General features: G+C 42.7%; 1 protein-coding gene across 3 annotated transcripts in view; it reads right to left on the minus strand.

Moving 5' to 3' along the window:
* GLIS3 (GLIS family zinc finger 3) overlaps nucleotides 1-27,986 on the minus strand; it is a 186,956-nt gene that overhangs the window by 148,925 nt on the left and 10,045 nt on the right. For 2 of the 3 annotated variants that reach the window (XM_083718651.1, XM_083718649.1), the window contains one exon: nucleotides 22,012-22,486. In XM_083718651.1, the coding sequence (XP_083574777.1) occupies nucleotides 22,012-22,390 (379 nt within the window). In that variant the 5' untranslated portion in view covers nucleotides 22,391-22,486. Of the gene's footprint in view, nucleotides 1-22,011; nucleotides 22,487-27,615; nucleotides 27,723-27,986 lie in introns of all 3 variants that reach the window. The other variant, XM_083718650.1, reaches the window with a different exon arrangement.

The raw sequence follows: 27,986 nt of genomic DNA on the forward strand, positions 1-27,986 counted from the left end.
AGTTGACCTAAATGTTTTTCCAAGATCCCAATTTACTAAAGCACTAAAATAAAATCATGCCAGTCCACTTAGTCATTTGTACTGGAGTGCATTTCTGTATGCCATACTATTGCCAGTTTAAGGTCCTGCATGCAGTCAGTGTTTACAGTTCAAGAATCTCAGCTTTCATGTCATCTTTAAATGAAATGTCTAAGTCTTATGGCTGCTGAAATACACTTGAAAGTGTGTGGAAGGACAGCTGTCAAAGGAACTTGATGTGTATTCAATCATGCATCTTATAGTTGTGGGAATAAGGCTTTCTCAGCCAGTGCTGTGCAGAGATGCAGCTGTTAGCTCAGGAGAGCACAGGCTGTGGAACTTCATTCCACAGGAGGCTAAGCTGGCCCTCTCTCTGCTTTCCTTTTGCTGACAGGCAACTACTTCTTTGTTTAGACAGGCCTTTGGCCACTCATTGGCTGCTGTGCCAGGGTCTTCTCATGGTGGGTGTTGTACATTTTCTTCCCCTCTTGTGTTTTAAAATGGTTTTAAGTTATTCTGATTCAGTGTTTTCAATATGGTCATTCAATTGCTTTTTAGTATTTATAACTGATAGTGCTTTAAAAATACACCTATTTGAAATTCTATTTTGAAGCAGCATGTCTTGTTTGGATACGGGATTGGATAAAATTAGAAAAAGAAGAAGAGTTAGAATTAGGACATGACAATAGATTTGGCTGGCACTCATATTTATGGTATGGGAAAGGGAAAATACATAAAGGTTTTTCAAACCATATAATAAGAAAGTCATTAATAAGAGTGTGGGAAAAATATAAAAATCTGTTAGAGTGGAAAACACCATGGTGACTGTCACCCACTGAAGCATTTTCATTTGTAGGTAAGCTGGTTGGCATATAGAGAGTTATTAACAGAAGAAGGTAAACTCAAATTAAAAGAGTATGATGAGCTGAAAGACCATTTACAAAGTTGATTACACCATAGGCAATTAAATGAAAATTTTAAGGAAGATAATAAAAAGGGGTTTAGTTATACAATCTCCAGATTTAAAAAAGCAATAGTGGAAGAGAATGTTAAATTGTTAAAAAAAGCATATACAGTAGTATCTTATTAGAGTGGGAAACTAAAGATGAAGAGGTTAAATCAGTTATGATTAAATGGGCTTGGGATGTGGGACACAACATCCAACTTGAAAGTTGGGGGAAATTATAGAAAGTTGATATAAAATTCACAGGTTGCATACTATTAAGAGAGAATTACATGAAAATGATGTATAGATGGTATATCACACCAGGGAAAATGGCAAAGATGTTTAGGAAAGAAAGTAACAGATGTTGGAGATGTAAGGAAAAGGAAGGAACATTTTATCATATGTGGTGGGATTGCAAATGCATTAAAAATATTGGGAAATGATATACTATGAATTGAAAAAAATGTTTAAAATGAATTTTGTCAAAGCCTTTTTGTTAGGTATCTCAAATCAAGAGCTACCAAAAGAAAAATGGGCATTATTTATGTATGCTACAACAGAGGCAAGAATCTTGATTGCACAATCTTGGAAGATGGAAGAAATACCATCAAAGGAACAATGGCAAGAAAAGCTGATGAACTATGCAGAATTGGCTAAGCTAACAGACAAACTATGAGAGAAGGACAAAAGGGACTTCAAAAGAGTCTGGGAACCATTTACAGTTTATTTGCAGAAACAACAGAATGGACTGGATTCACTGGCAGGATTTGAATAAACTTTCACAACTTCATTTGAGTAACAGGTATTTTAGAGAAATAATAAGGGATTTTATTTTTCTGAAGAAAAAGCAGGATACGATAAATAAAACTAAATAACTCAGCAGAGGGGGAGTTGAGGGAAGTCCAGAGGAGGGGAGGGAGAATAATTGTAAATAACACAATGAATGAGATTTGTATCATTAATTGTTATAAAAATTAATAAATATTCTATAAAAAAATACACCTATCTGTTTGTGATTCATGTTGTAAGCTACCTTGGCTCCTACACTCTGAGAAAGTTGGGATATAAATAAAAAAATAAAATAAAATAAAATAAAATAACACATGCTCATAACTGGAGACAGGTAGTATAACCCAGGGTGAAAATCTGTTGTTCAGCCAGTCAAAAAAGGCAGACATGCCATTGTAAAGCTTCCAGCTCAAGCTGTTGAAATATTGCCAGTGTTTCACAAAGGAATGCCACTGATTATACTAGAAACAGACACAATACATAAATGGTTATTCCAGCATTTGCCAGACCCATCAATGGCCTAGTTCGCATGACATTTCGCATGTGTATCTGAAGAAGTGTGCATGCACACGAAAGCTCATACCAAGAACTGACTTAGTTGGTCTTTAAGGTGCTACTGGAAGGAATTTTTTTGTTATGACATTTTAAGTTATGGTTTATAAACCATGGTTTAGTTAATCATAGTTAAAACTAAACTGATCATCTGAACCTGGCCCCACAGCTCAACTATGGTTTATTAACTGTGGTTAATGGGTGCACTTTAACAAAGGTCTGAGAAAGGCCAATGTGATTGGCTTCCAGGTGGAAAAATCAAAACTAGAAACAGAGCTGTTAGAACCTAAAACTAAGATTTTGTCAAAGATGTATAACTTGCTGTTGAAATGGAACACTCAGGATGAAACGGTGAAATCTGCTATGATTAAATGGGTACAAGATGTTGGACATAACATTATGTTTGCTGACTGGGAACAGTTATGGACCACAGGTATGAAGTTTACGGCATGTAATGCCTTAAGAGAGAATATTATGAAAATGATGTACAGGTGGTACATGACCCCAGTCAAGCTTGCAAAAATTTATAATTTGCCCGACAATAAATGTTGGAAATGCAAAGAAAATGAAGGTACATTCTTTCACCTTTGGTGGACTTGCCCAAGGATTAAGGCTTTCTGGGAAATGATTTATAATGAAATGAAAAAGGTATTTAAATATACCTTCCTGAAGAAACCAGAGGCCTTTCTCCTGGGCATGGTCGGCCAATTGGTGTCAAAGAAGGATAGAACTTTCTTTATGTATGCTACAACAGCAGCAAGAATACTCATTGCAAAGTACTGGAAGACACAGGATCTACCCACTCTGGAAGAATGGCAGATGAAGGTGATGGACTATATGGGATTGGCAGAAATGACTGGCAGAATCCGAGACCAGGGAGAAGAGTCAGTGGAAGTAGATTGGAAGAAATTTAAAGACTATTTACAGAAATATTGCAAAATTAATGAATGTTAGAAGGATGTTGGATAGAAATTAAGTGGTTTCCAGCTGTAATGTTTTAAGAGAATATGGAAAAAAAGCTCTAGAAGCAGGTTAAAATTTATTGATAAGGATTTGCTGAACTAATAATCTGAATTGGAATACAAAAAGGGGAGGTATGAGGAGGTCTGGGAAATAAGTTAATGGAAAATAAGTAATGGAAACTTTGTGTGTTTTTAATTATTTTTATTTTTGTATTTTTGTTACTTTTTCTTTTTTCTTTTTGATTTTTATTGTATTAATATTGTATTAATATTGAAAACTTTAATAAATATCCTTTAAAAAAAGAGAGAAAGGCCAATGTGTTTCCTACGTTCTTGAGCCCAAGTGGAGCTGGAACATTCATAGCCACTGGATGAGTTGTGATCTCTGTGATCTCCCATTTGAAAATGTGAAAACATGGCCAATGGGCAAGGGCTTTGAAGTTGGGGGAAACTACATTCCCCAATAAGGGACGCGGGTGGCACTGTGGGTTAAACCACAGAGCCTGGGACAGAAGGTCGGCGGTTCGAATCCCCGCGACGGGGTGAGCTCCCATTGCTCGGTCCCTGCTCCTGCCAACCTAGCAGTTCGAAAGCATGTCAAAGTGCAAGTAGATATAGGGAAGGTAAACAGCGTTTCCATGCACTGCTCTGGTTTGCCAGAAGCGGCTTAGTCATGCTGGCCACATGACCCGGAAGCTGTATGCCGGCTCCCTCAGCCAATAAAGTGAGATGAGCGCCGCAACCCCAGAGTCGGCCACGACTGGACCTAATGGTCCGAGTGTCCCTTTACATTCCCCAAAGAAAGAACACCCAAGCTAGAAGCTCACAAATGTCAGATACAGGACTTTGATTATGCTAGTTTCAGCTCTGAATGGTCCTACTCTGAATCGTGCACTCTCAGCTGCCATTCCAGTTTGGTTTGACATTTCTACCCTCTTCTTCAGGAAAAAATGAGAAAAAGAAGGAGGGAATGACATGCAACATATGGACGACTCAGAAGCCCATGTTGGACACAGCGCTCACCTAAGCAGTGGGTGAAACTAATGTAGGGCTGCCATATGTCTGGGGAAATCTGGAGATGGTGCAGTGCGAACGCACCACTTACCTGCCTTTCTTCTGATCAAGTCACCGCTGGAGGTGGCAGTGAGATCCGTGTGGTGCAAAAGGCATGTGTGCAGCAGTTACCGTATTTTTCACTCTATAGGATGCACCGGACCATAGGACACACCTTGTTTTAGAGGGGGAGAACAAGGGGAAAAAATCTTCCCCTCTCTGCGCAGCGCCCCTTCAGGAGAAACGGAGCTCCTTCCATTTCTCCTCCCGCTTAGCTGAAGGGGCGCTGCGCAGCTCTCCCTCTCCCACATTGCCTTCGTCTTCAGTGAAGGCAACCAGAAGCCTTCAGGCGGCTATCCTTGAAGCCAGGAGAGTCTTGCTCTCCTGGCTTCAGCGAAAGGAACCCGAAGCCTCCGGAGCGCGGTGGGATATCCCACTGCACTCCGGAGGCTTCAGGCGGCTATCAGTGCGCACCGACCCCTCTCGCTCTCCAGGCTTCAGTGAAAGCAACGCGTGGGAGTGCTCCCACTGTGCTTCGGAGGCTTCGCATTGCTATCGCTGGAGCCAAGGAGCCTGCATTCGCTCCATAAGACGCGCACACATTTCCCCTTAATTTTTGGAGGGGAAAATTTGCGTCTTATAGAGCGAAAAATACGGTGCTTGGTTGGAGGGAGCCCTCCCTAGGCATGCGGTGTACTAGGCCAACAAAGCCCTTTAATCCACTTTAACAGTGCAAACCTAAACTGACACTATGTTCTTGAATCCCTACCGCAAAATACTGTCAGCCTGGAGGCACCTAAGTCCAACATTAGATCACCACTGTTCTTAAGCAGCAAATATCTGCAATCAAATTAAAATAGCCCTTAAACCTTGCTACTAGAAAAGGGAAGGTTGCATGCCACAACATCAAAAGAATTAGAGGAAACTGTGCCTCATGTAAATAGAAATGCAAATAGCTAGAGGTGTCAAGAAGCTCCCTGTCATGCTTTGCTTCCCAAATCAAATGCATTACAAAAGGATCCTAAATTAAAACCTGATGTGCTTGAGTTAAATATGCCATCCAGGCTTGCCAGAATTATAAATGGAGATTTTCTTTTTTATCCCAACATTAAGGGGGGAAAGATTTAACACTGTCTTTCTGAAAAACTTACATGAGAATTTTATCCCGGGTGTCAATTTAATCAGGCAGAAATAATAAGTATACAGCCCACATAACATATTTATTCTGAAAGCCTTTATGTTCAGTTAATTAGTTTAGCTATTGCTTCCATGGTTCATTTGAGAGCTTCATGCTTAATTAAATATCAATACATTTCCTTGCCTTAAAAAAAACTTTACAAAAAAACCTGTTTCTTCAAGTGATAATCTTGTTAACTGTTATATACATTTCAAGCGTGCATATTGGGAACTTTCAAAGATGAGTTTTCTATAGCAGCTTGAGCTTGAAACTGTATGCAAAAAAAGACTTGGAAAAAGGAATATTTTCTCAATGAAAATAAGGTGCTTTTTACATTTGGTTTTCTTAGATTTAAATAATCTTAAAATACTTCTGTATTAAGAGAGCAGAGTTCTTAGGTCATACTTATGCAGAGACAACTTGGCATCCTAATCTGCAGCGTTTGTTTTGGTAAATTTACCAGCCTTAAGTGCAACCCAGTGTTTTGTGCTTCCAGGCTCATGAGGAAATCTATGTACAACTGTAGAACATGGTTCCAGTGCTTTGGCACATCTCAGCACTAGAGAAGTCGGGTTGTTATTTTTCATCTAAAAGGCTATTCTGAGAGTATTTTACTTGCAGTAGCAGAAATGAGCTATTTGTACTCCTGCAATTATGGAGCTCTGGTCAGTTCTTATGAAGAAGGGCTGGACTGCCATATAATAATAAAAATTCTATCTAATTTCTATTTCCCAAATCCATATGCAAACTGAAACGCAGCTACACTTAGGAAATTGCATGTCTCCCAAATTCGTGATGCAGTCCTCCAACCAAAAACTGCATATGAAAAAAGCAAATATTAGGAAAATGCGCACCTAAAAATGTTTATTGGTGGAAATAAGAAAAATGTGTTATATTTGTGGAAATTGCTTGGGGGGGAATGCATATACTAGGCAACATTGCATAGGAAAATGTGTATATTAGGAGAAAGGAATTCAAATTTTGGTGTGGATTTTTTGTTTTTAATCACAATGTGAAAATGTGATGAACTAAATTTAAACTTGGGAAAAATTGGGGGGTGAGAGAAACCAAAACTGACAAATGCATTCATCCCAAAGACAATATTACATCTTCACAGGTGTTCTACATGATACCTCTTAGCAGATCCTCCAGCTGCCCTGTGGCTGCTTTGCTATACCAGTGGAGAAGCAGGCAGCAGGCTGTAGCAGCAAGTTTAAAAAGGTGAGTTATTCGCTGTTAAAACAGCAATGTCGTTTTGTATGATCTGATGAGCTGCTATACCGATACTCCGTACTAAATGACAGGAATGAGCCAACCTCTAGAGGGTCTGTTATGCAAGACCCATTGACCTTTTCTCTCTCACACAAATCCATGCCTACGTGGCTACACACTACATTTTGTAGAGTTTACAGAAACAAAAACACAACGCTTTAAAGGGGTAAAATGTAGACATTCCTGTGGTATCATTTAGGTAGGATAAAGTGGATGCTAAGTCATTGCTTAAGGGACGCGGGTGGCACTGTGGGTTAAACCACAGAGCCTAGGACTTGCCGATCAGAAGGTCGGCGGTTCGAATCCCCACAATGGGGATTGCTCGGTCCCTGCTCCTGCCCACCTAGCAGTTCGAAAGCACATCAAGTGCAAGTAGATAAATAGGTACCGCTCCGGCGGGAAGGTAAACGGCATTTCCATGCGCTGCTCTGGTTCGCCAGAAGCGGCTTAGTCATGCTGGCCACATGACCCAGAAGCTGTACGCCGGCTCCCTTGGCCAATAAAGCGAGATGAGCGCCGCAACCCCAGAGTTGGCCACGACTGGACCTAATGGTCAGGGGTCTCTTTCCCTTTCCCTTTAAGTCATTGCTAAGTGGCTGCTAAGCATATTCCACACCTTATTGTATGTTGTGGTTGCGGACATGGATGGAGAGTGTTTAGAGTGGGAAGATGCAGAAAAGAGTTTATGAGTAATTCATAATTTTGGGCTAAATTTTATTTGTACGTGCTCCTATTGGAGCTGAAGTTGCTTAACTGTAACACTCTATAGATGGTGAATTCAAGAAAGAAAGAAAGAAAGAAAGAAAGAAAGAAAGAAAGAAAGAAAGAAAGGGCCCATTTTCTTTTTCTTTTTTAGCTCCGTAAAAGTCTAGATGTTAATGCATCTTGAACTAAACAAAGACTTACACATGTCTTTTCATACTTGATCCTTGGCATCTCAGAGAAACAAACTGGAAAAATCATACAAAGAGACCCAAATATTTAAAACCCACATTGTTCCTACATATGTCTAATCAGCATTTTTCTTTCATTGCTATCAGTTCATTAGCCCAAAGCATGCTAATTAATTGAAATTTCTTTGGACTTTTGTTACTGCCGTGTGCACAGCCACACACACACGTATAGTGGCAGCTCATTCCTTTATGTTAAAGTGGGCTGACTTACCATCTACAAAGCCAGTGAGAAAAAGAGGTAGGATTAAGGCCATTTTGAATACCTCAGACCTTGTAAAGACTACTTCTGTTCCTGGCCTCAGCCTTCCTTCTTGCCAGAAATTACCGTATTTATTTGAAATAACATCTTAAACCACAGATTTGCCCACCCCCCGAATGCTATTTATTCAGAATATGCATTGTTTAGAATCTGAAATTGGCCCCTGAACCACTTTTCATATAATGGCTGTGAGGAAACAATATTGGAAATGCCAAAACGACGCACAATTTGCAAAGAATGAATGGTGGGAGAATATGAAGAGTTGCAGAGACGGAAGTGTATAAATAGCTATTGTACGTGTGTGCTTTTGTGAGCTGTTAAAATTAGCGCTGTAACATCTTAATACTTTTCGATCAATTAAAATTTCACCCCAGATCAATTGGGCTGCAGCTAATTTTTAAAATATAAATAGTTTTTTATTGTAATACTTAGTATAGCCACTTATTCAATGCCAAAAAAGAGAAAATGCATCACCAAAAAAAGAGGATACAGATTTGCAAAAAAGCATTTGCTGATTTTTATGTTTTGATGCAAATCTACATTTCATCACAGTGGAGAGGACTGTAACCTGGAGACACTGAAGCCAGATCTGTGCACCAGTCAAGGTCTAACTCAGGGGTCAGCAAACCTTTTCAGCAGGGGGCCAGCCCACTGTCCCTCAGACCTTGGGGTGGGGCGGACTATATTTTGAAAAAAAATATATGAACAAAATTCCTATGCCCCACAAATAACCCAGAGATGCATTTTAAATAAAAGGACACATTTTACTAAGGTAAAAACATGCTGATTCTCGGACCGTCCGTGGGCTGGATTGAGAAGGCGATTGGGCCAGATCCGGCCCCTGGGCCTTAGTTTGCCTAAGGTAAAGGTAAAGGGACCCCTGACAATTAGGTCCAGTCATGACTGACTCTGGGGTTGAGGTGCTCATCTCTCTTTATTGGCTGAGGGAGCCGGCGTACAGCTTCCGGGTCATGTGGCCAGCATGACAAAGCTGCTTCTGGCAAACCAGAGCAGCGCACGGAAATGTCGTTTACCTTCCTGCCGGAGCGGTACCTACTTGCACTTTTTCTCTACTTGCACTTTGACATGCTTTTGAACTGCTAGGTTGGCAGGAGCAGGGACCGAGCAACGGGAGCTCACCCCATCGCGGGGATTCGAACCACCGACCTTCTGATCTGCAAGCCCTAGGCTCTGTAGTTTAACCCACAGCGCCACCCTCATCCCTTCTTAGTTTGCCTACTCATGGTCTAACTGTTGATGGGCAGCTTCAAGGCCCCTGCTCTGCCCTCCCTTGTCATGGTTGCTTTATCTGTAAACTAGATTTGGACTAGACTCTCCTTCAAATACATAACCATCCCCCAGTCATCCCCTCAAACAGAGGACTGTTCTCTGTAAAGTAGAACAAATGGCTATCCTAAATATTGATTTAGGGTGTGCTGGTTTCCCATTGGAAATCACAACCCCAAAGCGGGGTTGTTGTTGTTTTGGCCCAGAAAGTGGGATATGCATATGAGAAAATTAATTAAATTAAATAATTAAAAAAAGATAGGATATAGCTGAGCCAAAAATATAACTGGATAAATTTATGAAATGTATTTTTGGATAGATTATAATACGTTTCTTTCTTGCCTCATGCACAGATTTCCATTTTCGCATAATGGCATTACAGTACAACTGCAAACCTTTTCATTGTTTAAACTGTTCAGCCTTAAGGAATATAAACTGAAATTCTCAACTGTAAAATAATGATGATGATGATGATGATGATGATACTAAGAACTGCTACGTAGGATGTTATACATGTTCTGCCATCACAATTTGATTCAAATGGATTTTACAAAAATCAAAGCCTGCTTTGAAGGCAATTGTGCAACGTGTCCATGGGCCCTATTTAATGTTCGTGCAAATGATGTCAAATATCTTTATGATAGCTTTGATCCTCTCATTTGTGATTCATTCCCACAGCGGCTCTTTGGGCTGAGCAATCTGCACAGCATTGGCCATGCGGCTATTTTGACATACCAGTGAATAACTTTCCTCGTACTTAACGATTGGTGTATGTTCAAGATTGCAGAAGACACAGCAAAAAATACGTCATATTCTGGAAAAGCTTACACAGATAAACAAAAAATCACTAGGAGCATACAAGAAACATACATATTGCATTATTTAAACTCTTGTTGCAAATGACAGAGTGATACAGTAAGAACTCCTAGGGGCCGAGATCCCTTTGGCCCCTCCCCAATAAAATATTTAAGGGGGCTCCCCCCCCCATTGATGGGCATTGCCATTCCAATGGTGTGTGTGGTGTCTTGTGATCAGTGGCTTGTGGTGATATTTTTCGTGGGAAACAGAGTCAGATGTGCCAGCTTGCAAGTGTGATGGGGAGAGGCAACATATTCACCCAGTGCTTTTCCAGCTGCACTGGCTCCCGGTGGAGTACAGGGTCAGATTTAAGGTGCTGGTTTTGACCTTTAAAGCCCTTCATGGCCTAGGACCCTTCTACCTACGGGACCGCCTCTCCCGGTATGCCCCACGGAGGACCTTAAGGTCCATAAATAGCAACACCCTAGTGGCCCCGGGCCCTAAAGAAGTTAAGATTAGCTTCAACCAGAGCCAGGGCCTTTTCAATTCTGGCTCCGGTCTGGTGGAACGCTCTGCCTCATGAGACCAGGGCACTGCAGGATCTGATTTCTTTCCGCAGGGCCTGTAGGACAGAGTTGTTCTGCCAGAGTTGTTCCGCTTGGAGCCAATTTGATTCCCTCCCCCTCTTTCTTTTTTCTTTTCCTTTCTCCTCCTGTGATGAGGTTTCAATATTTTAATGTTGTATTTTAATTTTGTTTTTATGTTGTATTCATTCAATTTGTTTTTATTATTGCTTGTTAGCCGCCCTGAGCCCGGCCTTGGCTGGGGAGGGCGGGGTATAAATTATTATTATTATTATTATTATTATTATTATTATTATTATTATGTGCACGAGCATCACAGCTCCATCCCTATGACAGGCAGAAACTTCCTGGGCTTTGGGAAGGAGGTACCAGGCCTCTGACAGGATGTGGGTGGGCTTTGGGAAGGTGGTGGGTCATTTAGGGCCATGGTTTTCAACCAGTGTGCCTTGGCCCCCTGGGGTGCCTTGAATGGTGGTCAGGTGCACCGTGGGCAACACTGGCCTCTGCTCCTCTTTCCTTTCTTCCCTCCCTCCCTTCCCTCCTCTGATGCCCCCTTGCATCTCTGCCTCCCAAAGGTTTGTACAGCTGTTTGCTGCACCAGTCCTGGCCAGTGGCATAGCGTGGGTTGTCAGCACCCGGGGCAAGGCAAGTAATTTGCGCCCCCTAACCTGTGGATTTGCGCCCCTAACCTGTGGATTTGCAACCCCTAACCTGTGGATTTGCGCCCCCTAACCCCAGATGTTGCGCCCGGTGCGGCCGGGCCCCCCTGCACCCCCCACACTACACCACTGGTCCTGGCTACAAGCTCTGCAGGCAAATGGCTGGTCAGGAGGTGCTGGTTGCCATGAGCTGAAGCAGCCTCAGAGTAAGCAAGCAAGCAAGCAAGGGAGAGGGAGCCCAGTCAACCTGTTCGCCAGCCCTTGCTGTTGGGAATGGACAGACAAGTCCCAGGCCCCTGTAGGGCAGTGTAAGGAGGCATCTCTCTTTGGGGCAGCTCAGAGACGAGAGGCAGCAGCAATGGCTGCCCAGAGGACTCCCAAGGAAAGGGGAGAGGGGCATAGCTGTCAACTTACAGATTTGAAAATAAGGGACCAGCTGCCTTGAAAATAAGGGATCAGCAGCCAAAATAAGGGATTTTAGTCAACCAGCTGAAATGTGAAGTTAAAAGGGACCAGATAATTTGGGAGACCAGCGCCAGTTTTTAGCCCTTCGTTTCCAGAGGTTGCTGCTCAAGAAACCAGCTGATGAAACACTGCAATTAAATAACTACAAGCAGCAACCAATTTTCGCGCAAAACGAAGTCCAAGCCAGGAAGATGCTGCTGCAGTTCTGTATCTTTTCTCTCGTGCTCCATCTGCAGCTCTCAGTTCCATCAGGTGGGGCGGGAGGAAGGGGGGGGGAATAGCGCCCGAAGTAAACCCGCAGATCAGACCATCTATGCTAGTCTGCCACTACAAATCTATGGGAGAAGCGCTTGCGGTCCTTCCTCTGCTTTCCCCCTCTATGGTTAGCCCTTGGAACACCTGCCCGCTCCTCCACCTCTGCCTCCTCTCTCTGAACTGCTTTCTATATGGCTGCCCTCGCTCACCTCTCAAGGCTCCTCAGTCCTGGCAAGGAGGGGCTCCTGGGGGCCGAGGCTGGTGAGAGGAGGCTGGAGGGGGGCGGGGCGGGCAGCCAAGAAACACAGTTGGAGCCTCCCTCCTCCCTGGCCAGCAGGGAGGGAGGGAGAGGTGCTGCTTCCTTTGAAACCCGGGAAATTTAAGGGACATCATCAATAAGGGACAGCAGCAGGACACGGCGCTGGGATAAGGGAGTTTCCCACCAAATAAGTGACGCTTGACAGCTATGGAGAGGGAAGGAGGCTGAGGGAACACTCCACAAGGGAAGGTGTTTGAAAAAGGGCGAGAGGCTGCCAGCCCTGCAGGCATAACTGGATTCCTGAGCCCCACAGGAAAGCTGCAAAAAAGAATGTAGTTGGTCAAGGGAGCCATGGACTCAGAAAGGTTGAAAACCTCTGATTTAGGAGACTCGCCTGGTCTCCCTAGACCCCTGATCAACTGTTGATTAATTTGTTAATTATTTCTTTGAATTTTATTGAGGGGGTTATAAGGGGGGGCATATACAGTGTGTGTGTAGTATTATTATTTGTGCAATTTGCACAGCACTCAACAGAAAAATAGGTACATTTGCAAGGAGGAGGGGGAGAAAGAGTTTGTTGCAGTTTGGAGTATATGGGATTGGATCTCAGATGCTTGCTGAGGCGATGTTGTCTGGAATGCACCCAGCAAATGAGTAGTCGCCACACATTCTCTGCACAAAAACCACATAGTCTAGAAATGTCCATAGACTAAATATGCTGATGTCATGCTGAGGTGTATGAGCATGAAAGTAATGCTGCAACACTTTTTTCTTATTTCACATTCTGTAAATATGATGTATCCATATTTGGCAATCTGGCTGTACCACATGGCATAAACGAGAGAGATAAATACATAGTTACTATAATTGTAGATAACCTTTTGAAACTGATCCCTTTCTAGCAAATCTATCTGAAGCTTTGCTTTAGTGGTCTGAGAGGACGCCATTCGAATCATTCTGACCTTTTCTGAACTGATAGTATGCCACACAATGAAGGGGTTCATGACAAAATTCATGTGGAAGAAATCTGCCCATGATTATTCATGTACTGTTTGGGATGACTTTTACTGTATATGATGTGAACTGGTTATATTTGCTTTAAAACTGGATTGCTGTTTCTCAGCTAGCCTTATTCACACTGGGGGGGGGGGGGAATATTACACTCCCACAAATCAATAAATTATACATTTTAATACCAAACACTTTAAGACCACAGTCTATTGTTACAGCCTTTTTCAATGCAAATTCTGTACAAATACCTTATATTTTTATCCCTCTCCATTTATATTACTAATTGGATATCATAGTTATGGTGAAGGTAGAATAAAACACTGCAACATCTAATTATTTTCACACTCGTGGTTAGTTCAAGGTAGACTCTGACAGCACAAACCTATCCATGTCTACTCTGAAATAAGTTCTGCTGTGTTCAGGGGGTGAAGGAGTATATCATACATACCCGCCCATCCAGCATCTTCAAGTGAAATAATAATCACAGATCAAACAATATCAGCAGAGCTTTTCTGACACAATACTTTTCAATGGGAGGGTTTCACACATCTAAGAGTTGCTCACACATTACATTCACTACAATGGGCTGCCGTTCATGTCCACTGTGGCCGTAGAGAGCTTCCAAACAGATGAAGAATCATGATGCCACAACTGGCTGACCGGATAATGGCTGGTGGAGATGAAGAATCTCCATGGGATTGTGGATGATCTATAACAGCATATAGAGCATTCCCAAGGAAATACAGTTTTCAGGAGGCTCTCCATGGTTGGCTTAGCAACTAGTCAGAAAAATAACTGGCCTGGCCTGTTTCCTTTAACTGTCTTAGCCTGCTTATTGATTTGCATTAAATCAGCTAGTAAAGATTTTCATCGTATGGAGATGAGCATTATTAACATCTGCTAATTGCTGGAGATCAAAATGGTGATGAAGTACCAGCTACAGAGACTGGTTCAAAAATTGGGAACCTCGTTTTGTGGTGGGTTCAACGTATGAATTGACACTCAGCCACGTGTAATTGGCTCAAGAAATGACTGAGCTCAAAAGTAATCTAACACTGCTTCCTTTTTCTAAAACAAGAATTGCCACCACTAATTCACTTCTACATAATACTTAAACTCCCCCACAGCACTAAAACAACTTATTCTTATTGTAGTATGTGTGAAAAAGGAAATAATTTCCTAGAGGAAATTACAAATGAGCACATATTTTTGGAGCACCTATATGGCATGTTTGTGCCATTATTATACATGGTGTGCTTCATTGACAGCATATGCTATGCAATTAAGAAGCATGCAGAATTGTGGCAATTCTTAACGCCATTTCCAATTTCAATAGGAGAACAGCCATCCACATTTACACATTCCTGAATGAAGAGGGAGGTAACTCATCCTGTGTACTTTTTGCATGTCTTCTTGATATATTCCCTTCACTCTATTATGTTCATCACTATAAACTCTTTGCTTAGTTACTGTTTGTTAGTCTACTTTTGTTATGATTGGTTCATTCTAGAATACTATAAAGGGTTTGCTCCTTTAATTACACTATGGGTAGTTGGAGGGTATGTGACCCCTAAGCCAAGGAGATAAGTAACAACCTTTAGAAGATATCTGAAGGCAGCCCAGTATAGGGAAGTTTTTAAAATGTTCATTTTTTTATTATGTTTTTATTTATGTTGGAAGCTGCACAGAGTGGCAGGGGCAACTCAGTCAGATGGGCAGGCCAGAAATAGTAAAATCATCATCATGATCATCATCATCATCATGGAAAAGAAGGTCCCAATTTTCATCAGAAAAATGTTGGGAGGGTATGCCTTTGCCTGCTGTGGAAGTGGTTAACTGGGTTAAAAGTCAAGAAACAGCAAAGAAGAACGAACAGTTGAAGCAACTCAACCAGACAACAGCTATGCCTGAATAAAGGTAAAGGGACCCCTGACCATTAGGTCCAGTCGTGGCCGACTCTGGGGTTGCGGCGCTCATCTCGCTTTACTGGCCGAGGAAGCCGGCATACAGCTTCTGGGTCATGTGGCCAGCATGACTAAGCCACTTGTGGCGAACCAGAGCAGTGCACAGAAACGCCGTTTATCTTCCCGCCGAAGCGGTACCTATTTATCTACCTGCACTTTGGCATGCTTTTAAACTGCTTGGTTGGCAGGAGCAGGGACTGAGCAGTGGGTGCTCACCCCATCGCGGGGATTTGAACCACCGACCTTCTGATCGGGAAGTCCTAGGCTCTGTGGTTTAACCCACAGCGCCACCCGCGTCCCACATGCCTGAATAGCATAAAGCAATAAAATCTCCCAAACAAAAAGCAAACAAACAAACATGAAATGTAGGATGGTTTAAGACAATGGCCATTTCCTCCTCTCCATCCAGTCACAAGCCAGATAGTTTAACATAATTTATAAACATTTTCAAATGTTTCTTTGGAAGAAAGCCAACTATTCTTCATACTTTGTACTTAAAATAAATAATTTCACAGAATGCGTGGAAGTTGCCAAGAGCAGCAAAGGTTCACAAAAATTACAGGAGAACATCCCAGATTGTACCATCCCCTAATTAATATGTTCATCTTTTGCAAGGATGGAAGATACACCCCTACTATAGAAGCTGAATGACCAGTGGCTGCAATCATGTTCAGTCCAGGAAGGAAGGAGGGAAACGCAGCCAGAAAAACAATGCAAAAATGGTAGGCATTCCCATAATGCCCCTGGAAATGATGCCAATGTCAACTAAGCAAGAGCTGTGTTAAGTTGTGGGTGAACATATCAGACAACACAGCGAGTCTTCAAACAGCTCTTGTTTATTCACAGGCCAGAACAGAACTGAACTGAAGGGTTCAGTCAGCCTGCTTATATAGAGATCTAGTACAACGTAACTGTAACAATTTTCTAAAACTATCCAATCACTGAACGTCACTTTCGATCCCTTATTTGCATAGCTATCTACAGTATCCCCCTGCTGGCCCAGGGTGAGAACTTCAGTACATAACAAGCTGTATTGACAATGTACATAACAAGCTGTGTTGAACAATGTTCACATGCTTTCCATGTATAGAGGCAGTCAATGAACTCGTGATGTTGGGGCACAACATACACACAATATGCACACAGATGTCACAGAGCACACACACACAAACACATTATTATTGTTAATTACAGTGGTACCTCGGGTTACATACGCTTCAGGTTACATACGCTTCAGGTAGCGTATGTAACCCAGAAACAGTGCTTCAGGTTAAGAACTTTGCCTCAGGATGAGAACAGAAATCGTGCTCCGGCGGCGCGGCAGCAGCAGGAGGCCCCATTAGCTAAAGTGGTGCTTCAGGTTAAGAACAGTTTCAGGTTAAGGACAGACCTCCAGAACGAATTAAGTACTTAACCTGAGGCACCATTGTATTAAATTTCTATATTGCCCATCTCCTGACGATCACAGTGTGGTTTACAATACCAAAACACATAACATAGTAACAAACAAAAACAATAACCACCACCACCACCCCAATTTCAAAGGCCACAGATTGTTTAATTAGCCGAAAGATTGGGAAAAGAGGAATGTATCTGCCTGGTGCCTCAAGATATGTAATAAAGACACCAGGTGAGTCTCACTGGGGAGAGCATTCTACAAACAAGGAGCCACCACAGAAAAGGCCCCAGGGCACAACCAGCAACACCAGGGGTGCAGCGTCCTGTTTTGCTGCTTGAGGCGAAGCAGGAAGTGGCGCCTCACTCTGCCATGCCACTCGCACCATTGCCTCTGCCACGACGCCAACCACTGCCACTGGCACTACCAGCACCTCATTGCCTGCTGCACCACCTCAGCACCGATATAGGCTCCACTTGGGGGTATCACCTCAGGGGCTTCACTCTTCCTCATGGGTGTACTGGCCTCAGCAACAACCCCACAAGCACAAGTCTCTACAAGCAGGAGTTTGAATCCATCAAGGCTGCTCAAGACCACCATTTCAGAGCACAACACACCAAGGGCAGAAAGGAAAAATAGCAACAGCAACAAAGCCCACCCACACCGTTCTCCTGGGACACGGCCCTGCAGAGAGCACATAAATCATTTGCATTTGACCATTTTCTTGGTATATCTAGGCTTCCGTCCTACTATACCAGGTCCCAAGTGCCTCTCCCCACTTCTTATAGGGCAACAGTAAGATTCCCCCCACCCAGCTCTTGGTCCAGACAACGTGGGTCTGGGTAGCCTGTAACTTTTGTTTGATAGAGCCATTTTGCTCTTCTGCAATTACTGCATTTCAGTGATTCAAGCCACACAGTAATTTTAATCCTGCTCTGATGCTTGTAACAGTAAACATCCTTTGGCTTGAAAACAAATTGGGATTTGTTGATTTATGCTAACTCCCCCAAGTAACTAAAGTAATTAAGAGTACAGGGTCACCTTTGTAATCTCCAATTCCACACACACCCTCTTTTTTAAATTATTTCAGTTTTGGTTCACTTTTGAATCCAAACCACAGATAGACAAGACAGCACCAGCACTGTTAGATGAAGCCAACTCTCTTCCACTAGGCCACACAAGGGAGAACTAGTAGTTTGTAAAGTATATAGGAATTTCATTTGCTTATTTATCTCATTTTGTAGTACATATAAAATACGAAATGATTCATTTAAAGATTGAATGCTGTAACTTACAATAGTTTAGAAACAGAAGATAAAAGTTATCTCCAGTTGTTCTTGTTGTTTTTCCGTATTTTACCTTTTTTGTTGTCCCAATTCATGATGGTTATAACAAGATCAATTTTTTTTACATTTTTTGGCACTGTGAAAACACTGTTTAAAGCATTTTACAGTGTTTAGTATAAAATGGATCCATTTTGGAACAGTCTACTACTCTTCAGAGACGTTTGCAAGTGCCCTGGGGCCTTTTGGATATGTTTTCTAATTTTTCTAGGTGTCTGGATTTACGTTAAGAGTGAAGAAGGCAAGAGCTCATTGCTGAAATCAATGAACTTTTCAGTTACTCCTGGGGATTTGCAAGGATGGTCTGTGAAACAATGACTAGCAGCCTCTGAAGGATTTAGACTGGCAAGGGCTCAGTAGTATGAAACACACAGAATGCACTCTATGAAAAGTTCTCTGAAGTAACCTATGCCAAAGGAACATTTTATAACAATAACATAAACACTTCAGTTTAAATGGAAATCAAGGGAAATAAATCCCAAGCACATTCTGACTGTGGTTTCAAAAAGTTTACACACACACACACACACACACACACCAGGAATTTAGCCCAGAGACTATTATGTGCTAAATTCTGTTCTTTTGGCAAGGGGCACAAATACTGGAGGAATTCATCCAGACCTATTTCTATTGGCTTCAAGTGAATCCCTCAGCCAATTGCTCTAAGTCACCATTTGTGATCCCCTTGTGATTTCAACCTTGTTTTGTTTTTGAGTTTGGTTTAACCATTTCAATGCTTCTGGAATGCATGACGCTGAAAAGAAGGACCCTTGTGTGTTGAGCACAAACTTACGCATTTATCATTTAATCACTTCAGTGTAAAACATCGCCAATGGTTGAGCTTACTGAGCCACTGGAAACTGATTAAAGGCAGCAAGTGGGGAGTAAAACAAATGAAGATGGAATCCAGCTTTTTGTACAAGGAGTCCCATAGCATACTGATGAACTTCTTTTTCAGACCATGCCAAGTGACAGATGAAAAAACAATGGCCCTAAGGAGTAAAATAATAACTATGTGAAAGAGATTTCAAGTGTGGCTCAAGCTGCTTACTGATTAACATTTTTGCACACATAACACTGTTCACAGACCTATGCCACTATTCTTCACATTCTAAGGCTTTCTTGACAATTACACAAAATCATCATAGCTGACTCACTGTTCTCACACAGCTTAGCAGTCTGAGAGCTATGAGTGATATGCAGTGTTAGTCATACTCAGAGTAGCCCCACTGGTTTCAGTTGGTTTACTCTGCATGTGAGTAATTTGGATTAGTCACCCCTTATACATGTTGTTTCATAGTGAGGGGGGAAAGTTGTGTTATGAAGAGATTCTGAAACATGAGGACACATTTTAATAGATGTCATCGATAAAGGAATGTAAATTGTATGCACATTTTCCTTATATTATGTAGCCTTCTTTCCAGTCTTTCCCCAAGAAGTAAGTTGTTGAAATTGTAACAATTCGTTGTGAATTTTGTTGTGAATGCATTAGCTCAATATATGCAAACCAAAAGTATGTTGACTGAAATTATAGTTTCAGCAATATTCGGAAACATTTTAATGCAGTCTTAGGCCTGCTGCAACAAACTTTCAGGAAAGCTATGCTGAAAGTACAAAAAGAGCATTGTCTGAGGTCATGCCAAAACAATCACTGGCTAATATTTAGATATCAAGCATTCCAGATACTGAACTTGGTCTACTTCTTCCAATATTCATAACATACCCTCTGAGGATCATATCATTAAATTATTCCTTGACATGCAAATCTTTGAAGAGCATATACATATGCATTGATGGAGTAATGCATACCCTCCAACATTTCTCCGATGAAAATAGGAACGTCCCATTCCATAATGATAATGATATTTCTAACCCACACATCTTGTTGGGTTGCCCAAGCCACTCTAGGCAGCTTCCAATATGTATAAAAACATAATAAAACATCAAACATTAAAAAACCTTCCCTATACAGAATTGCCTTCAGATGGCTCCATCCATTCCAACATTCCTCCTATGGAAATAGGGAATTCCTAAGTAAAAGTGGGACATTTCAGGATCAAATCAGAAACTGGGACGACTTCTCTAAATCAAGGACGTCCCTGGAAAATAGGGGCACTTGGAGGGTCTGGTAATGGCACTTAAGGGAATAGCTAAATCTATGTAGGGCTGTATCCAGTGTTAGTCATACACAAAGTAAAGGTAAAGGTAAAGGGACCCCTGGCCATTAGGTCCAGTCGTGACCGACTCTGGGGTTGCGGCACTCATCTCACTTTATTGGCTGAGGGAGCCAGCGTTTGTCTGCAGACAAACCAGAGCAGCGCATGGAAACGCTGTTTACCTTCCTGCCAGAGTGGTACCTATTTATCTACTTGCACTTCGACATGCTTTTGAACTGCTAGGTTGGCAGGAGCAGGGACCGAGCAACAGGAGCTCACCCCATCGTGGGGATTCAAACCGCTGACCTTCTGATCGGCAAGTCCTAGACCCACAGCATCACCCGTGTCCCTAAAAAATAATAATAAGTGGTAATAAATAGGATGCCAGCCAACCTAGCCATGTGTCCTGTCCTACTCCACCACATCCCTCTCTCTGCCCATTTTTGGCTCTATATTGTGCAGCTGAGCTGGCATAGGTTTGCATGACAGAGCAGTTTCTACTTATTTGCACAAGCACAGAACAGTGACTCCATGCATTGTGACTGCTCAAAGCGATTGTTAAGGTTAATCCTATTTTACCCATCCAACACCATGTGAAAGGGCACACTGTTAAAATTAGGCTGGCGGGAAAAAGGGGTTGAGAAAGAGATGAGGTGGTGTGAGCAGATCCTGGAAGCACCCAGGCTACCCTGCATCAGAATGAGTTTAGCGAACTCTTAGGTGGGAGTTGGGGCAGATTTCTATCCTATATCTGACCCCCTCCTTCCTGTTCAGATACAGGGATGCCTGGATCAGGTCACTGGGTCAGACTGTCCCTGTTTTATTCACCTGGGAGAAATTGAAGAAAGAGGCAGAAGCAATCAGCCAAAGTAGTGCCTTATTTGAGTCTTCTTGGAAGTACTATGGGATGTATCCAGCTAGATTCTAGTCAGAGTAACTCTATTTAAATAAATATGCCTAAGTTAGTTGTGGCCATTAATTTAAATGGATCTACTTTGTGTATGGGGGATGCGGGTGGCGCTGTGGGTTAAACCACAGAGCCTAGGACTTGCCGATCAGAAGGTCGGCGGTTCAAATCCCGGTGACGGGGTGAGCTCCTGTTGTTCAGTCCCAGCTCCTGCCAACCTAGCAGTTGGAAAGCATGTCAAAGTGCAAGTAGATAAATAGGCACCACTCCGGCAGGAAGGTAAATAGTGTTTCCGTGTGCTGTTCTGGTTTGCCAGAAGCGGCTTAGTCATGCTGGCCACATGACCCGGAAGCTGTACGCCGGCTCCCTTAGCCTGTAAAGCGAGATGAGCACCACAACCCCAGAGTTGGCCACGACTGGGCCTAATAGTCAGTGGTCCCTTTACCTTTATTATTATTTATTAGATTTATACTCTGCACCTCCCTCCAAATGAGCTAAGGACAGCAAACATATCAATACTAATACAATTACAACTTCTTTTTAAAAAAAACAGTTTAAAACTCCTAAAAAGCAATCACTGATTGGTATCACCACTTCTGCCAGAGCAGTACTGCACATGGAAAATCAATTGCCCAAACCTGCAATTAGGTAAGTTGGAGAATAAGAAATGGATAATGGTGGTAAAAAGGAACAAAGAATCAAACACAAGTAGGGCTATTTGCACAAACAAGCCAGCAGAAAAGTAAGATGCCAGAACTCAGATTTAAACAAGAACCCATTGGAATCTGTTGCCTCTTATATTAAATAAAAAACCTCTGTATTTTTTGAAGTCTCCTCACACTATAAAAGAACATGTCTGAAATATCATTTCCTGGCAATAATATTACGGAGAGTGTAAAAATATAAAAAGGCACTACTATTACAAAAACACACACCCAAATCCTACCTTTAACTGTGCTTGTCATTAAACTGTTTCCATGCTCTTGCTGCTTTGGCTTCAAAAACTGTGGCGCAGGCGGGCCTGGAGGTTGTGGGGTATGGTAGAGGGCCTTCCCATTTGTAACCATTTGTCTCCTGGGACTTAAGTGAATATTGCTCTGGGTCACATTGCTCTGAGGAGCAACGCCTCCTCCAAGAGATGTCTTTAAATGGGAGTTTGTAGATAGGTTTCCCATAGCTGGGCTTGGGGTGCTACCACTGGACGAAGAGCAAGGAGTTCCTGCATGAACTCTGAGAGATGGGATCTGCTGTCCATTGACCACACCAGGCCTGCTGTGAGGAGTACTTGTTGTCCAATGGCTCATAGTGCATGATCTCACATTCATTGTCCAATGGTTGTACTCTTAAAGATACGCAGTACAGATCCCCAGGTGGCGAAGACATCAGTCCAGAGTCAGTGAGGTATCCATAGTGCATTAAGCCTGTTATAAGGGAGGGTGAGAGGACATAATAAAATAACATACACTGTAAGAAAATGCAAGCGACACAGAGAGCAACTCTGCTTAACTATGTGGGGAAGAGATATTGATTGCCTGAGCATCAAAGTAGAAGCAATCAGAGAAAAAGGCTTCTGGGGATAAGGATAAATGATTGCTGGGAACTATAATAAAGGGAAATGGTGCCCTTTCAAAAGCAGAAGTTAACAGTGAGGTCAGTTACCTTTGTACTAGTTAACCAGCCATGAAATGGAATGAGCACTGAGCAAGAAAGGTCAGCTGAGAATGGAAAGCCAAATGCTTCATTGAGATGAGCTTCCCTAGCCTATTCCTCTATTTTTACTTTCTGCTCATTTAAGAGAGGAGCCAAAAAGCATGCACAGCAGTTAAAAGCACTGGGATGTGAAATATCAGTGTCTGGTTATGTTTTTAAGGGGGAGGAGCACAATAAAACAGCTAAGTGCAGAATACGTCACTCCACCAGCAAGGGGGGGGGGAATGTAAAGGACAAATGCAAATAAAGTAAAAATAAAATACCGTATTTTTTGCTCTATAAGACACACTTTTTCCCTCCTAAAAAGTAAGGGGAAATGTGTGTGTGTCTTATGGAGTGAATGCAGGCTGCGCAGCTATACCAGAAGCCAGGAAAGCGAGAGGGATTGCTGCTTTCGCTGCACAGTGATCCCTCTTGCTGTTCTGGCTTCTGGGATTCAGAATTTTTCTTCTTCTTGTTTTCCTCCTGCTAAACCTAGGTGCGTCTTATGGTCTGGTGTGTCTTATAGAGCGAAAAATACAATATGTGGCATTCATTTCCAAAGTGCACCCATTAGCTAACACAAACTTGACTATGTTAATTTTACAATTAACAGAAAAAACAGTATCTCAACAGATTATTGTGCTTAGTAGATCAGGGATGAGTGATTCCCGCATCTATCCAATGTGTGTTATATGGAGAGAGCAACTTGTGAGCAGAGGGTGCATTTGTAGAGGATAAATTAAGTAGTCAGCAAACAAATGGGAATTTTGTTCTCTAAGTATTTTCACATTTGTCAGCAGAAGTACATTTAACCGGCCTCTTCTGTCCTCACATTTTGGCTATGTTGGAGAACAACATGGAGTGTGTATGATTTAGTTGAAATGGAAGGAGGTAAAATGAGGCATGTGGTTTTGATTAAAAAGGCTGCATCCCTCCTCCTTCTGCTACTTCTTCTCCTTTGTGAGTGTATCTAGTGCAGTGTGGAATGCACAGTTTTTAAGTCAACTGACAGCTTCCTTCCAGTTTTCTGTCCTTTTGGTGTCACCAGATGTCATTGGTGTCTGACTCCCATCACTCCCATGCAGCAATTGGGGGGTTGTACATGAGCGACAAAGGGACGCGGGTCGCGCTGCAGGTTAAACCACAGAGCCTAGGACTCGCCGATCAGAAGGTTGGCAGTTTGAATCCCCGCGACGGGGTGAGCTCCTGTTGCTTGGTCCCAGCTCCTGCCAACCTAGCAGTTCGAAAGCACATCAAAGTGCAAGTAGATAAATAGGTACCAGTCCAGAGGGAAGGTAAACGGCGTTTCCGTGCTCTGCTCCGGTTCACTAGAAGCGGCTTAGTCATGCTGGCCACATGACCCGGAAGCTGTACGCCGGCTCCCTCGGCCAATAAAGCGAGATGAGCGCTGCAATCCCAGAGTCGGTCACGACTGGACTGGACTGGTCAGGGGTCCTTTTACCTTTACATGAGCAACATCTGGAAGGCCACAACTTTTTCAGCCATCTTTTACACTGTCTGGACAAATCTCTCTATTTCGGTTTCTCATATTTCCAAGTTTATGTTTCCTTTGTCACAATTCTGCACCAGCTTCCAGGGGCGAAATTAAGTCCTCATGAAAATTCATCTGAATTTTAGTGCTAATTTCTCTGAACATAACATTTCTGTATGCAACTTTCCCTGATATAAACATTTTGGCATACACCTTCCCCTAATATGATGCATTTTATGTTTTAATGAATATATGCATTTTTACTTTTACCTAACATGCACATTTTTTGTACACATTATTCGGCCGGAGTACAGCATCACAAAATCTAGAGAAGTGTGAGTTTCTAAGGATAGCTGTGTTTCAGTTTGGTATATTGGTTCAGAAAGCATGAGTTAGGTAGATTTGCTTTAAAATCTGAACCAATGTGGTGTAGTGGTTAAGAGAGGTAGTCTCATAATCTGGTGAACCGGGTTCGCGTCTCCACTCCTCCACATGCAGCTGCTGGGTGACCTTGGGCTAGTTGCACTTCTTTGAAGTCTCTCAGCCCCACCCACCTCACAGAATGTTTGTTGTGGGGGAGGAAGGGAAAGGAGAATGTTAGCCGCTTTGAGACTCCTTCGGGTAGTGATAAAGCAGGATATCAAATGCATACTCTTCTTCTTCTTCAATCAGAGTTTCTCCCCCATGTCAAATATGTACTAGGTAACTGAGGGAATATCATCTCCATAATCAGCTGAGAGGTGTGGAGAAGACTTCTGAAGGAGAAGCTTTCATTTGGATAAAGGAAATGTGAATAAGTTAAAGTGTTGTGGATGTTCCAGGTGATAATTAGAATGATTTTCAAGGAATATGTGAAAATGTGTTCACCAATAAAATTGTGAGGAAGCAGCTTTCCTTTCCTCACTGTAACTACCCAGGGATGGCCCACCCATGTGGCAAGGTGAGGCAACTGCCTCAGGTGGCAGGAACTACAGAGGCAGCAAATCATTCTCAAAGGAATGCTTATTCTCTGCTGAAAATAGGGATGTCCTAAGGAAAAGTGGGACATTCCAGGATCAAATCAGAAACCGACATTTGGAGGGTCTGCACCTGCCCAGCGTGATTCAGAACAGGTCCCCTCCCACCTCCTACAACAGCCTTTGAGTCCCACTTCAATCATTGGATGATTTGCCCCCTCCCCCATCTGCAATGCTCTCCTGCAGCTGCTACGAATTGCCCAAGTGAGGAGGCCAATAGTGGCAGCCATGGAGAGGCAACTGGGTGATCGCTTGCTGCTGCCGCTGCTTGAGACAAGCACTGGCTAATCCTCCTTCCCGAACTTGGCAGCAGCAGCACTTGTGAGGGAAATAGGGATATTCCGGGATCAAATCAGAATCCAGGTTAGCTTTCATAATTCTGGGACTGTCCCTGGAAAATCAGTACACTTAGAGGGTATGTATATGTGAACATACAGTATATGGACATAACCCTTCCTCCCTCTCCCTTTCTCTCTCTCACACACAAAAGCACACATATGGAACACTCACATACTTTACTAATCTATATAATCTATATTAAATAGCCTAATCCTATCTATGTTAAAAGCAACAGCAAGATTCCTATTAACAACTTTAAGAAGTTGCAGATCCCAGCTCAATTTATATAACTCAAAAAGATAAATGCTAAATTGTTAGCTTCCATTGTTTAAGCTGCAGATTGCAGGAACATTTATTGATTACAAGCAATATCATTTGTTTTCATGCCTGGCTGCAACATAAATCACATTTTGCCATTCAACCAGGGACAGATGGGGCTGAATGTTCTTAGATTCCCAGGGTTTGTTTTATTAAAGCAGAATGTACCTTGCCCTAACACAGGTGACTGGGTCTTGAGAAAAAGAACATGAAAACAAAGAGGAGTCATTCTCTTGGTGGAACCGTGTGCACTACAGCATTATAAATCTACAGTGAATCAAAACCATTCCTGTCTGTAGCTTTAAAATACATTATAAAAGTGCAAACATAATAAGCAGGAGATTACACACTGCACATTCATTAAGTTTTCTTCAGAAACAATGTACTTTGATTACCTGACAGAGGTATATTTATATGCAATGCAGTACGCAGAGGGTCTTATCTGGTCTACGTCAATGCATTCCTCATGGTTCTAAAAGGTCTTTTTTTTTTCTTCTCTTAGTAGCTTCCTTTAAAATGCATGTTACACTAAGCCACTATGCAGCAATAGGTTTTTGACAGGGAGAAAGAAAGAAAGAAAGAAAGAAAGAAAGAAAGAAAGAAAGAAAGAAAGAAAGAAATGCTGCTTTCTGACATCATGCTAAAACATAGTTTAATGTGATGTGAACAGGCCTATTGCATGGGTGGCGCTGTGGGTTAAACCGCAGAGCCTAGGGCTTGCCAATCAGAAGGTCGGCGGTTCTAATCCCCGCAATGGGGTGAGCTCCGGTTGCTCGGTCCCTGCTCCTGCCAACCTAGCAGTTCGAAAGCATGTCAAAGTGCAAGTAGATAAATAGGTACCACTCCGGCGGGAAGGTAAACGGCGTTTCCGTGTGCTGCCCTGGTTCGCCAGAAGCGGCTTAGTCATGTTGGCCACATGACCAGGAAGCTATACGCCGGCTCTCTCAGCCAAAAAAGCGAGATGAGCATCGCAACCCCAGAGTCGGTCACGACTGGGCCTAATGGTCAGGGGTCCCTTTACCTTTATGTGTTAGCAAGTCTAGTACAAATTCCAGAGGAATAGCCATGTAAACTCAAAAAAATAAAATTATTGCATTTTTATATTGCTCTTCATTCTGTAGTTTTTCAGAGCCCTTTACAAAATAATAAAATTGCATCTACATGAAAAACAATTATCCCAACTCTAAAAACATTAGCATATTGTCAGGGAACTGCCATCGGAGCCAGAATGAGAGGGAGGGCTCCAGAGGGGTTCAGGAGAGCGTCCTGGGAGGGAGAGAAGCGGCCCATCTTCTGGGGAAGGAATTCAGCGTAGCACCAGTGGAGAAGGGGGGCAGATGGGGGAATCGGCAAGGTGGCTCCATGACTCCTCGCCGGGAACCAGCAGGGAGAGCACGGGTCCTCCGCTGCCCACACCCTCCCTGCGCAGAAGGCTTCCGCGCAGGGAGAGTAGGCGGCAACTAGGCGACAAAGAGCTTCTTTGCTGGAAGAAGTTCAAGAAACTCCCACTGACGGATTCTGCCAACGATTGAGACAGCCACAGGTGAGAGGCTGTCCAGACAGAAAGGGTTCACCCAGGTAACCTAGCCAGGTGTGGTGTCGATTTACGCACGAGCAACCCCTAGAACCATTACACATATCAACAGAAACACCCTAACCTTACATCACTTTGCACCAGTTACATAACACTAACCCTTGGGCCTCAAATGTCAGCTGTCTTGAATGAAAAGACAGCTTGAATGAAAAGATGGGTCTCTGGGCTGATGTCAAAATGCAACCAGTTGAGGGAGATGGGCAAACCTTCAAGAGAAGAGGGTTCCATAACTGGGGTGCTTTCACATTGAAGGCCCTGTTTCATGCTGTTGTGCCATAAGAAATGCCTTCTGGGAAAATGAGCAGGGCCTCCTCACAGATCTCAAGACTGACATTTATTGCGAAAGGGTCTCTCCTTCAATCATTTTGGTCCCGGGTCATTTAGGACCTTATATCCCATTAATACCTTGATTTATATCTGATAGCATATAGACAAGCAGTACAGCTCTTTAAGAATCAGTGTGGTGTGAT

This window comes from Podarcis gaigeae (assembly GCF_964106915.1).
Source record: "Podarcis gaigeae genome assembly, chromosome: 17".
In the NCBI taxonomy this organism is placed as follows: domain Eukaryota; kingdom Metazoa; phylum Chordata; class Lepidosauria; order Squamata; family Lacertidae; genus Podarcis; species Podarcis gaigeae.